Here is a 14,356-nt window from a genome sequence, read left to right on the forward strand (position 1 = left end):
TTTAACAAGCAAAATATTTTATACCTTGTAAAAAGACCTTATCTACACCTCACACTGCTAAACTATTCATTCACGCCATCTTTCGTCATCGATGTTCCCCTAAGGTTATCTTGATTGACATGGTCATTTCTGTAACAATTTTTGGATTGCTCTCTTCAAAAACTTATATACAAAAATTGATTTTGCATCTACTTTTCACCCCAAGAGCTACACGAGAGAAATGAAATTTTGAGACGCTCTAGAGGATGGCTTTTTCCTATGTGAATGATGAATTCCAATATTTCATATCCATTTATTACACTTCCAATGCAAAAAATGCATGGCTCTACCTTTCTACATTGTCTAGTCAACTCGGCAAGTTCAAATTGTTAACACACTGATCTTTCATTGAGAGAAGCATCAGAAAAAATGTGCCATTGCTTATTCCTAGTTTTTAATAGGTCCAAACTTTCACATTTAATTAGCTGCCTTCTTCAAGATTATGTGTTGCTTCTCCCATGGCTTGTTTAAATTGTCTGCAGAGTAGCAAGTTCACTCCAGAAATTGTAATGTCATCCTGATGTACCAGGCACAATTTTCCACCAACTTAATGTCTAGTGTCTGGAGCCTTATTTCTCCCCAACTCCAACCAATTTCAGCACCCTCAAGAAGCTATTGAGATTTGTCTCAGTACAAGTCCATCCAGCTTGGGTATCTAATAGTAAGCATAAAGTTCTAGAAGTTTTGTGGCCCTATTATTGCTCCAAAATAAGTAACATTAGGATTTTATCATTGGGCTGGAACAGCTTGACAATCCTCTATGCTTACAATACTGAAAGCAATAAACTGATCAAAAACCTTGGCAGTATGAGAAAGTAGAATAATAGATGTGTGTCAAGAACTCAAGGATATTGTACAGTAAATGTGTCTACAGTATCCCTATGTATGAATTCACTACATGTTGCCATAATCTGATTATTAAAAAAACTCTTAATGCTACTACTACACTAGGAAACATCTACAATTGAAGCTAGTATCCCAAAAGTAATATTTCAGCCTGGGCTTATGTGCTGAAAGATCAACATCGACAATTGCTATCATTTTCTTCCTTGCAGATCACATGCACTTGCATCACAATCCATTGCTCCCCATCTTGCATCAACACGTTCACAAGGAAACATAGGTTTTCCAAGGCTGGCTTAATCAAAAAAGAAAAATATGTCAGAGCCTTTATACTACAACTGAAACATCAACATACACTTGATACATCTGTACAAACCTCCTATTGACAATGTTATGCACCCTACACATCCATTGGGCTAACTCAATACCAGAGGAAGCTTGGACTGGATTAACCCTGCAAAACAGAGACAATTTCTTAGAATTTGATAGCAACAGAAGCAAGTATGACAAGTTAAATGAGCAATGGCAAAGCTCCCTACTCTTTCCCTGCATAAAGTGCCTACCTACTAAAAAACCAACCACACAAAGAATGTTTCATTAAAGGACATTTATTGTTTGGGCCTGCTCAAAATACATACAGCCTGATTTATGTGCAAAAAAATGAAAAGAAAAAACGAAAGACAGACAATGACAGATAATGGATTTAATGGCTTGAATACTCACTTGAGAACTTCTTTGAAATGATCTGCGCATTCCTTGCATGGATATAGCCTTGAAAGTATACCCATCTGCAAATAACAGAGTACTGAGTTTGTGAGTGGGACTCAGGTGATAAAAACATCATCAAGAAGGACTTATACTTACCAGTTCCTTAATATCTCGCTGTTGCTGCTTTGTTGGCCTGTCAGGGAACTGTAAAAATTGTTTAATAAAGCAAACTGAACAAATTATACAATACACAACTCCAAAACTCTTACAGCAGTTGTGAGAATGTTTTACTTGTATACGGTCCTACAGTCGTTATATGAACAGGGTGAAAATTTTATTTCTGATAGCAGAATGATGACTGTCTGACATCCTAAGAAAGACTGAGCACTACTCTTCTGGCTCTTAATTTAACTGCATTGAACTCTTTTAACTTGCCCTGTCTGTCTGAACCCATCTACACTTGTAAAAGATGCACATATAATTGAGCCGAACTGTGATGCTTATCCAGCACTTGGAATTATGCAGCAAGCTCCTAACAGTTAAAATTCAAAATGGAGTTTCCTAAAACTTGGATGTTCAGAGCATGATTGTCCCATTTGATGGCCTCTGATTAGTACAATTCAATACAAGTACAGTACTAATCGGACCACAAAGTCTTGAACATACATTTATTGCTACATCAAATTTAAAAAATCTATACTTACATCATGCAAAATAGAGTTGAAAGAGTTTGAAAAAGTCACTAGAATGCCAAAGGGATGACTCATACTAGATCACATGGATAGTACCGGACAAGGCGGATCATACAAGAGGGACCTCCAATTCACCGCATGTAGACAAACCCTAGTTCAGAGACATCCAATCAAGGTTGTCTTCGTACCTAGTGCGAACTGCTCTGTACGGTACGGTACGTACCCGTATGATTTAGTACGAAAAAATAGGCACTTTTTGGCCACTCTCCTTCAAGCCTACAAGTTTCTTTTTTTTCCTTCTTTCTTTCTTATTTCTCCCCCCCGACTCTCTCTCTCTCTCTCTCTCTCTCTCAACTATAGTTGCACTAGTACCACGTACGAAAGGTTTCATATTATACCATACTTAAGGTACCATACCTTACATATTAGTACCATAAGGTATCAACTTAATGGATACATCTTTTCCTATTCGAACTACACTTTGGGATGAGCTAAATGCTCCTTATATTAATATGATCCTCCCATGAGATTAGGTCATTTGAGATTCAAACAATTTCTCTCAACCTTCTCTCTCTCAAGCCCACACTTCTCTTATTTATATGATCATTCATGTATGATGTATCCACTCCCATCTATGTAGTTGTAAGTTGTAGGTAGCAGTAGCGCATGTTGCACATGCAGCATTAGGTTTTGGCATTTTACCCTCAAGAGTTCATCTTATATACTCTAATAGTATTGCTGATTAGACTTCAAATATCTATTCTATTATCTTTAGTACAAAATAATCTAGTTTTTTTTCATACTAATATCGTACTGTACCTTATAAAATCTTAAGGTACCATTTAGTACCGTATTTTATCGTACCATACCTTTCGTACCCGACAACTATGCATCCAATGTTAGATATGCTCAAGTAAGGTGCCACTAATGATCCATGGTGCTCTAAGTTGTAAGGCCTCCATTAAGAGGAGAAGCCATGTGTGAGCACGGACATTTGGTGGGTCCCGACTTGTACCTCACATGAGGTCTATGTGACCAAATAGCAAAAAGGTGACCTTTGTGGATCTAGCCTATGGGTTAGATAGAGTAGTTATGATGGTAGCAACTCAAGGCACAATACATTGAGTTGCAAGGTGTGGGAGTTATCAGGGACCCCTATTTGTCAGAAGTGGTACAACAATGGAAGCATAGATAAGTGCTGAAATAAACTGTTGAGCACAAGACAAGAGAAAGGAAACAAAAGAACAAAAGAACACTCCAAAGGAAGAGAACTCAAAGATGTGCTCAGGAAATGAAATCCATATACCAAACACGAAAATGACGCATACAACGAGTCAATAGCTGGTGGGCACCGGCACTGGCTCCTCTCTCCAACAAGAAGACCACCTAAAGAATGATGATGACCCAATGAGAGGAGGAGGAGCCACTAAATAAATAGGCCCAAAATATGCCAAATATGGCAGCTGGTCGGCCAGCATTTAATGCTGGTCGGCCGACAATAAATGCCTAAATAATCACTAATATGACCACTATAAAATACCTAGCTTACCCAGTACTATCAAGCATAGCCCAGACTCACACATAAGCTCACTAGATTGCTAACACCCTCTCTTAGATCATGGGCGATCTGATACAATACAACGATAATCATATACAACAAAGAACCACCAGAGTAGAAACATGGATACCCAAGTAGTGGGTGATCAAGCGACCACCAAGGTGCCTCCGAGAAAACTCCAAGGGCAATGTCGATCATACCATCTCCCGAAAATAGAGATGAGTCATAACAAATCTCTGTGTCTGCCAACAATATCTAGCAGTAGCATACAAGACTATCCTATCCTCAAAGAAAAGAAAGTTGCAATTGGCAAGCCACAATAGCCCTCAGTCACCACAACCCTGCTGCAGCCCAAAACACAAGTGTTGCTGCTGCTCCTACTGCTCCACATCGTTCATGCTGTTGTCCCAATCTAGAACATAGGTATCCACTGCCCATGAATTGGTTGCTCCCTTATATATTGCTACATGTCGTCGTCATGCTGCCAATATTACAAAATGTAGCCCATGCTGCCCTACCAAGTCATTATGTGCATTGTATTATATTAACTCCTATTTTAGTTTCCATTTACATCCCCAAAAAGGTATATGTAACCATGAATTCCCCACCTTTAGCCAAGACCGCTGAAGTGTCCCCTCATGTGAGCTCAAGACTAGGAGTCAATCCCGCTCGCTATCAAAGAACAACCCATCATGAACCTGGATGTCAATTCCAACTCCAAGATTTGAATCTACTAAACTTCGATCATTGTGTCAGGAACGTTCCTCTCCAAGAACTTATGCACCTGTATATCTGTATAGATGAGGCTCGGTTGCCCCATGGCATCACCCTCTCACACTCCCTCTGGCACCGCAAAGTTGTGAGGGATGACCACATCATCTGGACTAGAAAGCAGCTGAGAAAGGGGCAATCAAGCCCTTCCCACAATTTGAAAAAATGGATTCCTTCCACACTGCAAACTGCTCCTTGGCCAAAGGACCGGAGTCAGAGTCCGGTCAGAGTCTGAGGAAGAGGATGACGTGTCGAAAGAGGCCACATCCCACTTCTTCTTCTGTGAGGCTGCTAACTCCTTGCAGTCCTTCTACAAGTGGCCTTTCTTACCAGATAATAACACTCGACCTTCAACTTCTTTTACCTGTCACCCCTCTCTAAAGCTGTAAAGGCGTCACTGGATCCGCCATAATGAGATGAGAGTCTCCCCTATAAACACAAAGATGTCTCATGCTCGAGCAACATCAAGGACATGTGTGTAAAGCTCACACGTGTAGAGGATGTCTACGCCCTGAAAGCATTCACCACTCCATCAAACTCCACTAGGAGCTTGTAGAGTATCGTACCCACGAGATATGCCTCTGGAAGGGCAGACTGCATATATCAAACCTGATAATGTACCTATGTAACACAAAGCAAAAATGACTAAATCGTGTCCTCAAACTCAAACTTCATCTGCTGAAACTGTCCATAAAGGGTCACAACACACATGGGGGAAGGTGCCTCATACAGCATCTGAAGCTTCAACCATATTTCTGCTAATGTCCTATAGGAGATAACTGTCAATAAAACTTCTTTAGAAATACACCGAAGCAGTGCAGAATACGCATGGGCATCATCCAAATCCCATGTAAGTATAGCTTCCTCATGGTTATCCTCATCAAAATTGTCGGGAAGAGGAAAAGGATGCTAAGGCCAAGGAACGGCTCCACATACAATGTACCATATCCACTTCTACACAAACCAAGCTTTCATTACACAACTCCATATAAGATAGTCAAGTCAATGTAGCTTATCATCTGTAGAAGTGCAAGGAGGAACCATCTAGAGAGAAGAAGAGAAGATAGAGGATAGAGGGTATATGGAGAGGGAATACATCCAAACCAACAGTGAAGACTTCACAAAATGAGAGTTCACATGTAATGTGACCAAAAATCTGATCAAAAATGAAAGCCAACTGCTGCAAAATGAAGAAAAAACTGTCAAAAACAACAAAACGGCCCGTACAAACAATCGCCTAGGCATGGTTAGGGGCAAAAAACCAGAAACGCAGGTTGGTGGAGCATTGAATGCAGCAAACTAACGATTGCAGGCTGAAACCTAGGCACAGGCTGAAAACACAAGTTGCTGGTCTAAAAAATGAAGACTTGGTCAGCAAGGGAAAGAAAGACTAGTAATCAGCAGAAAAATCACAGCAAGAATTTAGATCCTACAATCCGATACCATGTCACAAGTGGTGCAGCAATGGAAGCATAGACAAGTGCTGAAATAAATTGCTCAACACAAGACAGAAGGGAAAGGAAACAAAAGAACACTACAAAGGAAGAGAACTCAAAGATGTGCTTAGGAAATGGAATCCATATACCAAACATGAAAATGATGCATACAACAGCAAGTCACTGGCTGTGTGGGCACCAGCACTGGCTCCTCTCTTCAACAGGAAGACCACTTGAAGAATGATGATGACTGAATACGAGGAGGAGGAGCCACTGGATAAATAGGCCTAAAATATGCCAAATATGGCAGCTGGTCGGCCAGAAATAAATGCCTAAATAATCACTAATATGACCACTATAAAATGCCTAAATCACCCAATAATATCAAGCATAGCCTAGACTCACACGTGAGCTTATTAGACTCCTAACACCATTTTGGGGTCTGGAGGCATGGAAGTGGCCCCTAGCTATGGGGTCTCAAGGGAGCTGACAACCCCCCTGACAAGGGTCTGAGGCAACGACACCAGCCCAACAATAAAGGGGCTATTCCCTAGAATATTCCATGGCTAACTAGGGAAGGTTCACAATATGGTCGGACATGTCAACCACATTACCTTCTTGGGCTATAAAAGGAAGACCCCTCTAAAGCCATCGTCAATCTATCTATCACCCAGTCACAGTTCTTCCAACTACCCTAAACTCTTTACCTCTCATCTATCTGGATCGCCATCTAAGCTTCACAGTGGAAGCACACGGGTGGACAGAGCCATCTTTGTATCAGTTCCTTTGAAATTAAAACAATCTCTATTCTTCTCATATTTGTTGTGTGTTCTCTACTCCTTGCTCAAATTCTTTCCGCTATGCTATGTAATTTCTACATCCAAAACTAGCACCTTCATCTACATGGACCCCACCATAACTTGTTGGGATCTGTCACTTTCTATTATTCCCTCTGTGAGAGTGTGCAACGAAAAGGAAAGTGAACACGAAGAGGAGACTGAGAGAAAATGCAGGTGAGAGAAGGAACAAGGTGACTACAATGGCATAAGGTACAAGGCTGCAATAGTCAGCCCCAACACACAGCTCTGTGCGTCAATGTGGGCGCTAGACGGTAGGAAGGGGATGAGGGAATGAGGAGGGCTAGTTGATCACAAAGGATCGATGATAAAGAGTGAGAGTGGGAGGGCAAGCCGCCTATATACTGGCAAACTGGGGCCACAACTGGTAATAAAGTGGTTAGGCTCAATAGGGACCAAGGGCCAAGTGGCAAGGGATGGTGGCTTGATGACAAAGAAAAGAGGTCGCTGCATAAAATAAACGCCCAAGGGAGAACGGAATCCCTAAAGAAACTCCTCACAGTCTTAGAAAGTCCCCCTTTAAAATACAAAGGGCCAAGAAATCCACAACCGCATCACCAATATTGTTCCCCTCTAGAAGAGATGGGAGGTACACCAAAGGAGATGGTGAGGGATGGGATGGAACCTGTGGTATAAATGGTGCACAATCAAGAATAGGGTAGCAATAGAAAGCTACCTCAGAGGGCCCAACACAAGGGAAGGGGAATGGAGCATGGATAGTTCCCCTCTCCCGCCAACCTATCACAAGAGTGGCTCCTATAGAAGAATCCTCAACAAAGATGGCCAGCTCAATGATTGAAGACAATGCTAGTCCCAACTTCCAAGTCTAGGAAGGCCATAAATTGAGAGAAGATGAAAGCCCAAGTCCGGAACATGTAGGGCCTCAAAAATGGAGCTCGATAAGCATTTAGACAATAGAGGCAAGGTACCAACACCACTAACTGGCACTGAAGAGATGTCACCAACAGTGATGATACCCTTTGACGGACGTAGATCCTACAACAAATCACGTCGTGGAGTCATAGAACTCACTATACCTATTAGAGTGCGCAACGGAAGAAGGAACTCAAACATAGAGGAAGAGAGAGAGACGATCTGCAAGAGAAGAAAAAGAGAAGCATGCACTGAACAAGGAACAAATGCTGAGCACAAAAGGAGGACTGATTAGTCCCTACACGCAGCCCACAGCGTCAATGAGGACACCAAATCAAGCTAATGATGACGGCAACACCAAAGATGGAGAAAGATGACGAAGTCAAAGAGTGCACCTACCACCTATAACGATAGCATCCCCTATAGAAGAATCCTCAATACAAATGGCTTGCTCGGTGAAGACAACCCGAGTACCAGGCCTAGTAAGGTCATAAATTGAGGAGTGGAAAGTCCAAGTCCGAAACATAAGGGAGCTCGAACCGTGGTCAGGAAACAAAGGCAAAGTGTCAAAACCACAATAGGCACCGAAACAATGTCACCAACAATGATGGAACCCTCAAAAGGACATAGATCCTACAACAAATCACCTTGTGGAGTCATATAACAAGAAGCTTCACTATCAACCAGCCAAGAACTCTCAAAAGATGAGGTAACCACTAAAGAAGGCTACTCCAAGTCAACAATATGAAGGAACACTCACTCATGGGTAACAGCTCGAGTAGAGGTAGAAGTCTCGGATATTTTAGCTCCATCCTTTGCTCCCAAACAAAGGTGAGGCTACTTCTTCCAACATTTCTCCTCTAGATTTTGCCCCCTTCCCACAATAGGGCATTTACGCTTCTCCAAATCAGAGTCAAAAGCCTAAAAAACCCTCTTGTCATTTAGCCTTTGACTGCCCTTTCTTCTTCTTCCCCCTTCCCGAACCTGCAACAAAAGCTTTAGTGAATCCACTGGCTATCTCTTTGGCGCACTCGTCATGCTCCTAAACAAGCGGGGCAAGCTCCTCCCATAGAAGCTTCTCACGGGTCCTTGATGTAAGAAGGCTGATGTAGAAAACATCCAATTGAAGAGATAGCAGCTAAGTCAAAAGAATCATAGCAATGTCCTTTGGAGAGATTGCCTTGCCAAGGGACACAAGTTCATCCCTCATGTCCTCCAACTTGTTGATATGATCCTTCATGGAAGGAGAGTAATCAACAACAAGCATCCGTAAGTTCTTCTCGAGAGTAATCCGATGGGCAAATGTCTTCTGATGGTACAAAGAAGCAAGCTTTGTCCACACTTCTGTTGCTTTGTGCAAGCTGCACACATGCACTAGGACAAAATCCTGTAAGCTCGTGAAGAGAAAAGATCGAGTTCTAGAGTTGAGATGTGACATTAATGTGACATTAAATGTGATATTTAATGTCACATTAAGGTCATAAATATGGAATGTGACATTAAAAGTGACATTTAATGTCACATTAAGGTAAATCTAGGGGAACATGCACGAGAATGACCGTCCGGGCTCTTGGGCACCCGAACGGGGTTAAGGGGAGCCTAGAGAGTCCAGGAATAGTAGGACTCCAGGAAGTTGACGGCTGGCAAAGGAATCCGAGTGAGAGGACCAGCACGGATCTAGGCGTGGTTGGGAGGAGAAGAATCACTCGTGCTCAGAAGTAGTTTCATGGTTTTCTCTCTGTCTTTACGAATCCATCTTACATTGGTATCAGAGCCTATGGTTCAACGTCTCAAATCGTCAATCGTTCGTCAAATTGTCAGTAATCCGTCAGGTCGTCAGTCGCTAGTCAGGCCGTCAGTTTTTCGTAAAGTCGCATGAGTACCAGGCGCCGTGAAAACGCGACGGGCCGTGAAGAAAAACAAAAGGGAGAAGCGCCACGTCACATCGCGTGAGTACCAAGCGCCGTGAAAACGCGACGGGCCGTGAAGAAAAACAAAAGGGAGAAGTGCCACGTCACATTAATGTGACACGTTACGTTACGGGCAGGGAAAAACAATTAGACGAGGGGTCATGAGGACCAGACCAGAAGTGGCGTCGCGAGAACCAGATGTGGGGTCACGAGGAAACGTGACTTTGTTACGACTGCTGTTGACGGGTAACTGCGACTGCTGTGAGACGGACATGACTGCGACTGCTGAGAGAGGGACAAAAGAATGTCATATACGACTGAAGTCAGAAAATTGAATTTCCAGCATGATTACTTCACTGTTCTAATCCGGAAAGATACAATCTGTTTCTTACTCTTCGAGTTTCTTTCCAAATCAACAGCCACTGTCTGCCATTAAAAATCAGGGAAGTACTTTACTTTGTATGCAAATTTCTTATTTTTGCTTTCCAATTCCAGTGTATTAATGGCAGAAAAAGGGAAAGAAAGGGTAATGGAAAGTTCTAGTTCCGGGGATCAACCTATGGTAGATCCCCATGAACCAGACATACAAGAAGAACAATGGGAAGAATTTTTTGCTACGCGAGAGCAATTCGATGATCTTACTGCTCGTGTGCAAACTCAGGGGGTTCAAATGGAATTTTTAACCCAAACACTTACTGAAATAAAATCTCAATTAACTTTATTGTTGGAAAGAGATAAAAATAAGATAGAAACCTCGGATGTCCCATCTTCATCGAAAGATTTAGATGTGACTATGCGAGATCCTAAGGAACCCCAACCTTACCATAAATTGAGGGATAATCCAGTTCTAAAGGATATGAAACCACCTCAATTTTACAGGGAGGAAAAAGATAGGAATAAAGACACAATTTTTAATTTCCTCCAAAAATGGGAAGATTTACATAAATTAAAAAATACCCCACCACATCTCCAAGCACTAGAGGCTAGTTTAACTTTGGGATCCAAAGCATATAAGTGGTGGCGAACTTTAAAGGAGGCGAATAAAATACCTGAAACTTGGGCTCAATTTGAATCCGTCTTTTTGAAAGAATTTCTTCCTGAAAATGAAATGGAAAGAAATTGGGAAGATTGGGATTATGTCAGACAAAAGGGAAGACCCCTGCTGACATATCTGGAGGAATATCGTGAGATAATCCTCAAACTGGAAGGAATAGATGAATTCCAAAAAACAAGAGGATTCATTAGGGGACTGGATAAAGCCTGTAAAAAGGAAGTAAAACGGAGTTTACCTAAGACGCTGGAAGAGGCAATTAAATTTGCATTAATTTATGAAGATAGTACGCATCTAGGTACACTCACTAGTCTCACTAATACGGAGCCCAAGTCTAAGGAATTGAAAATATCAAAATTTGTGGGCAAATTTTAAAAAAAATGCCATTTTTCAAGGGTAAAAAACAACCTTTTGAAAAGAAACCATATATGAGGCCAAAGTTAAGTCCTGATGACTTTGATAAGGCCAAAAAATAAAAGTTGTGTTTTAATTGCCTATCCCCTAACCATGCTGCTTGGAATTGCCCTCAAAAGAAAAAGGGGGAAGACAAAGGAAAGGATAAGGACAAGGGCAAGGGAAAAGAAAAACAAATCCATGTAGTGCAGACCTTAGAATTAAAGGGCCATGAAAAGTATAAATCTTTAGAGATCTTGCACATGGATATACAACATAAGTGTTGTATGTCAACTTCTATGTGGCAGTCTACTTTTGGGCCACATGATTTACTTAGAGTACATGGATTGATAGCTGGAAAACGGGTTAGAGTCATGATTGATGACTCTGCCACACATAAATTTATAAATTATGCACTTGTCAAAAAATTGAAACTTCCCCAACAAAACAGTGAGCATCAATATGTTGTTCGTATGATGCAAGGCCAAGACAATAAAATATGGGATACAATGGTATCCAATTTGGAAATTGAGATTCAAGGATATAAAGATAAGCTTGATTTCCAAATAATGAACATGGAAAGAGCTGATATTGCTCTAGGGAGGGAGTGGCTATGGGGATTGGAACCATCCTTAAAACGTAGCTATCACCATAATACACTGAAAGGGATGGTAAGACTTTTGTCATTCAAGGTGAACATGAAGTATTTGATAATCCTTTGCTGTGTTCTACTGAAGTTCAGAAGCTGCTAAAGAAGGAAGTTTGCGAGGTATATATGCTATGGTCTCTTCCTGTACAGAATACTTTTACTTTCTGTAATATAAAGCAACAAGTTTCTTATGTTTGTGAGTTGAATGTTAATAATGAATTGAATAGTTTGTTAGATGATTTAAAGATGTGTTTCCTTCTGATTTACCAAGTGGCCTTCCACCAGATAGGGGTGATATAAATCACCCAATTGATATAAATAAGGATACACATCCAATTTCAAAACCACCGTATAGGTTAAGTGAAACACAGCATCAAGAAGTTGAAAGACAAATTAAGGATTACCTGGATAAAGGGTTTATTCAACCTAGTAATTCACCTTGGGCTTCACCAATTTTATTGGTAAAGAAAAAATATGGTTCTATGCGACTTTGTGTTGACTATAGAGCACTTAATAAAATAACGGTAAAGAATAAATTTCCTATGCCCAAAATGGAAGATCTTTTTGATCAATTGCAAGGGGCAAAATTCTTCACAAAGATAGACTTAAGATCAGGCTATCACCAAATAAGAATTAAGGCACAAGATGTTTCCAAGACGGCATTTCGTACTAGATACGGGCATTATGATTTTTTGGTAATGCCTTTTGGCCTCACTAATGCACCAGCTACCTTTATGAAGCTAATGAATAGTGTTTTATGGCCCTATCTAGGACATTTTGTAGTAGTCTTCTTGGATGATATCTTGATCTTTAGTAAATCAAGAGAAGAACATTTGGAACACTTACAATTAGTATTCCAACTGTTAAGAACACATTCCCTTTATGCGAAGAAAACTAAATGTGAATTCTTTGCACAAGAGGTCAAATATCTAGGGCATATTATCTCGAAAGAGGGAATCAACATGGATCCAGAAAAAGTAAGGGCAATTATTGAATGGCCACCTCCAAGGAACCTGAAAGAGCTGCAGATCTTCCTAGGTTTATCTGGATTTTATCGTAGATTCATTCGAGATTATGCCAAAATAGTTGTTCCAATGACAGACCAACTTAAAGGGAAAGGGAAAAGTTTTAATTGGGGAACAGATCAAAATGAAAGTTTTCAAAAACTTAAGGTAGCCATTGCTACAGCTCCAGTATTATTAATAGTGGATCCCAACAAACCATTTGTGGTTGAAGCTGATGCCAATGATAAGGCAATAGGCGCGGTCTTATTACAAGAAGGTCGACCAGTTGCTTTTGAAAGCAAGAAATTAGATCGTGCAAAATAGAATTATTCTGTTTATGAGAGGGAGCTATATGCAATAGTACATGCAATGAAGAAATGGAGACACTATTTGTATGGTGCCAAACTTTTGATTTTATCGGATCATGAAAGCATTAAGTGGCTTAATGATCAACCAGATTTACACGGGCGTAAAGCCAGATGGGCCGAACTCCTCCAAGAGTTCGACTATGAGATCAGATATAGAAAAGGAAAGTATAATATAGTAGCTGATGCACTCAGCAGAATGCCCATCATTAATGAATTGAGTTTTACTCAGTTCACTTCCAACTTGCTTGAATCTTTAAAAGGGAAATGCCAGGTTGATCTGGCATATTCCAACATATGGGAAGCAATAAAAAATGGGGATCCAACTGAAAGTGCTTCTACTGAGAAAGGAATATCTGAGGATGTTCAACAAGGAAATGGAGCATTAGGGGTTGCTCAAACTGGATTCAAGTGGAAGAATTTTGCCATTGATAATGGTTATTTACTCTACAAGGGTAGGGTATGTGTCCCGAAAGATACAGAAATAAGGCGCCAAATACTCTTTGAGTGTCATGATACCCCTAGTGCGGGACATCCAGGAGTTAATAAGACTTATAGTCTTATTAAGGCAGTTCTATTGGCCTGGAATGAATAAGGACGTCCTTGACTATGTGGTCAAATGTAATAAATGCCAGGTTAATAAAGCTGAAAAATTAAAAATGGGAGGACTTCTCCATCCATTAGAAATTCCTTCGGGAAAATGGGAGAGTATCTCCATAGACTTTATTGTTGCTCTACCTAGAACACAGAGGGGGCACGACTCTGTGTGGGTGATTGTGGATAGGTTAACCAAAATGGCTAGGTTCATTCCAACTTCGACTGATGTTAAAACACCAGAATTGGCTAGATTGTTCGTAGAGAACATATACCGATTGTATGGCCTTCCGGCAAATATAGTTTCTGATCGGGATAGAAAATTTGATAGCCATTTTTGGCGTGCGGTATTTAGGAAATTGGATACTAAACTTAGCATGAGTACGGCGGATCACCCGCAAACAGATGGGCAAACTGAAAGGGTTAACCAAATTCTTGAAGATATGCTTAGGGCATATGTAAGTAAAAGGCAATTAGATAGCAGAGTTTGCATATAACAGTGCCAAGCACTCTTCCACTGGATATAGTCCATTTATGTTAATGTATGGGTTTCAGCCCAGAGCTCCTTTTGCAGTAGGACTGCATAAGGAAAGGGTTCAGGCAGCTAAAGATT

At 40.8% G+C, this 14,356-nt stretch overlaps 1 protein-coding gene across 2 annotated transcripts in view; it reads right to left on the bottom strand.

The window, feature by feature from the left end:
• Positions 1 to 381: 381 nt before the first annotated feature.
• ERV1 (Erv1/Alr family protein) overlaps positions 382 to 14,356 on the bottom strand; it is a 60,101-nt gene continuing 46,126 nt past the window's right edge. Inside the window, exons 3-6 of one of the 2 annotated variants that reach the window (XM_087678195.1) lie at positions 1,747 to 1,794; positions 1,606 to 1,670; positions 1,259 to 1,336; positions 382 to 1,177 (exon numbers count right to left, since the gene is read on the bottom strand). In XM_087678195.1, the coding sequence (XP_087534321.1) occupies positions 1,147 to 1,177; positions 1,259 to 1,336; positions 1,606 to 1,670; positions 1,747 to 1,794 (222 nt within the window). In that variant the 3' untranslated portion in view covers positions 382 to 1,146. The remainder of the gene's footprint in view (positions 1,178 to 1,258; positions 1,337 to 1,605; positions 1,671 to 1,746; positions 1,795 to 14,356) is intronic. The other variant, XM_087678194.1, reaches the window with a different exon arrangement.

The sequence above is a fragment of the Lygodium microphyllum genome, chromosome 5, assembly GCF_053477565.2.
Source record: "Lygodium microphyllum isolate KBCC chromosome 5, Lygodium_microphyllum_v1.1.10, whole genome shotgun sequence".
Lineage (NCBI taxonomy): Eukaryota > Viridiplantae > Streptophyta > Polypodiopsida > Schizaeales > Lygodiaceae > Lygodium > Lygodium microphyllum.